Below are 1,919 nucleotides of genomic sequence, written 5' to 3'. Positions count from 1 at the left end.
GACAAGGAAATGAAAATCAACAACAGCAACATGTACTGCCTGCTGCCCGTTGGTGGTGACACACCTCTTGCCCGCATCGACGTTTCCCACGACGGCGACGCGAACTTCGATGAAATCAGCGCCCTCGCAGCGTCGACGAATGAGGACCTCTTGCACCCAGCCTTGTTCCTCATGGCGACGGCGCACCTCGGAGACTTCCGCATTGAGTTTGCTGCAGAGCTTTTCCAAGTTGTCGCGGGCCTGCGCCAGCTCCTCCTCGGCCAGGCCGGGAGCTTCTTGTTCTACTAGCAGGCAGGGCGGGCGGCTTTTGAGTCTGAAGCATTTGCGGTCTCGTGTCGTGTCGGGTTGCTCCAGAACACGAGCAGAGCACGAGCGGGGACTGACCGGCTGTGCCAATCGTGTAGACAGCTTCACCGTTGCCTTCGACCAAGAGGGAGTCGAGGAGGGCCCGCAGGGCCTTGCCCTCGGGCTCGGAGAGAGTGACCAGCGAATGCTAAGACCAAGTCAGGAAGGATGGAAGCACGCACGCAGGCGGTGATAAGAAGGGTGGCAGGGGAGGGGTGAAGGCAGAAACGAGAGGGCGAGGGGCCGACATGGAAGCAGGACATGGGAGCCGGACCTTGGTGAGGGCATCGCGATCCACGGTTGGCATTTGCAGCTCCATCTCCCCCAACGCCTCATCGAGGCCGTCAAGAATGTCTTCATCTTCCTGCGCCATGGCGTCGGTCACACGCGCAACGCGGTCGCAGTCGCGCGGTCAACCAGAGCTCATCTACACTCTGGCTGGTTCCAACAAGTGTATTGAAAGAAGAAATAAAATGCCAAAAACTCGAGCTCGGGTCGACGCCGACGATGTGACGATGAGGAGGGGGTGGAGGCGCGAGTCGCTTGCTCACACGGTCACAGTTCAGTCAAAACGCAGAACCCCAACTTTGGCGCCCATAACCCCGCTCCGTGAGAGAGGGAGAGAGAGAGAGAGCAGAGAGAGAGACGGTTTGTGGCGTCAAGGATGCAATGGAAAAGCGCTTTTGAGAGAGAGAGGCCTTTGCAAGCAGATTCTCGAAGGTGTATTTGGCTTGCGTTGACCCTTGACAGTAGAGGTGCATGTGTGCGTCCAGTCGTTCCGAGGCGAGTAACTGACCTGCAACATCGGTCCTATATTAATAGAACAAACCATCTTCTAAATCGGGCGCGGCAGACTTGCTGACAACACAAGTCTGACATTTTATTATCAGCATGCTGACAATGGGAACCGTTACTGTCTGGTGTTCTTGCTCTTTGCCTCTCTGTTTTCAATTCAATCTTCGGCCCCTCTCTCTGGATTACCTTGCTATTTCCTCTGTTGTTGCCAACGTTCCGATCTGCTTCTCATACTCTCTCTGCTCGTTTCCTCGCTTCAAGTGCACGTCTCTCTCTCTCTCTCTCTCTCTCAATTCGGGTCGCGGTGCTATGGGGGGCGGTTGATCCCGTGTGAGGATTGATGCGTCAGGGCGCAAGCATCAAAGCCAGGGCGTGTGAGCGCATCACACAGGGCGTTGGGGTACAGTGATGGGAGCAGTGCCGTGTCTTGAAGCAGCGTTTTGAGTCTCTGATGTGCCGATCAAAAAAGGAAAAAAAAAAGGAGAACATTCCCTTTTGATCAATCAATCAATCAATCTGATCGTAGGGGCTCATCATCTGCCCCTGACGGCCGCGGTAGTGCGCACTGCACCTCGCCTTTCCTCTTCTCAGGCACTTTGGCTCACAGCTTGGAATCCACACAACGCCCTCGCACATCCATCGCCCTCTTTCCCTCCCTTGCTCTCACGTCCGCACACCCCGATCCACACTCGCATTTACCTTCCAGCTGATCCATCCGCCTTTTGCATCCACAGCTTCCTTCCAAGTTTGTCGACCCCACATCTGAGGTGAGTCTGAGC

The 1,919-nt window shown here is 55.7% G+C and overlaps 1 protein-coding gene across 1 annotated transcript in view; it reads right to left on the bottom strand.

Moving 5' to 3' along the window:
• The window catches only part of MONBRDRAFT_39133 (uncharacterized protein), a 3,369-nt gene extending 2,366 nt beyond the window's left edge, over positions 1-1,003 (bottom strand). Inside the window, exons 1-3 of the mRNA XM_001750346.1 lie at positions 620-1,003; positions 385-493; positions 65-284 (exon numbers count right to left, since the gene is read on the bottom strand). Coding sequence (XP_001750398.1) covers positions 65-284; positions 385-493; positions 620-718 — 428 coding nt within the window. The 5' untranslated portion in view covers positions 719-1,003. The remainder of the gene's footprint in view (positions 1-64; positions 285-384; positions 494-619) is intronic.
• Positions 1,004-1,919: the final 916 nt, after the last annotated feature.

Source organism: Monosiga brevicollis, genomic scaffold, assembly GCF_000002865.3.
Source record: "Monosiga brevicollis MX1 MONBRscaffold_40 genomic scaffold, whole genome shotgun sequence".
NCBI lineage: Eukaryota > Choanoflagellata > Craspedida > Salpingoecidae > Monosiga > Monosiga brevicollis.
This window is presented reverse-complemented; position numbering and strand designations above follow the sequence as displayed.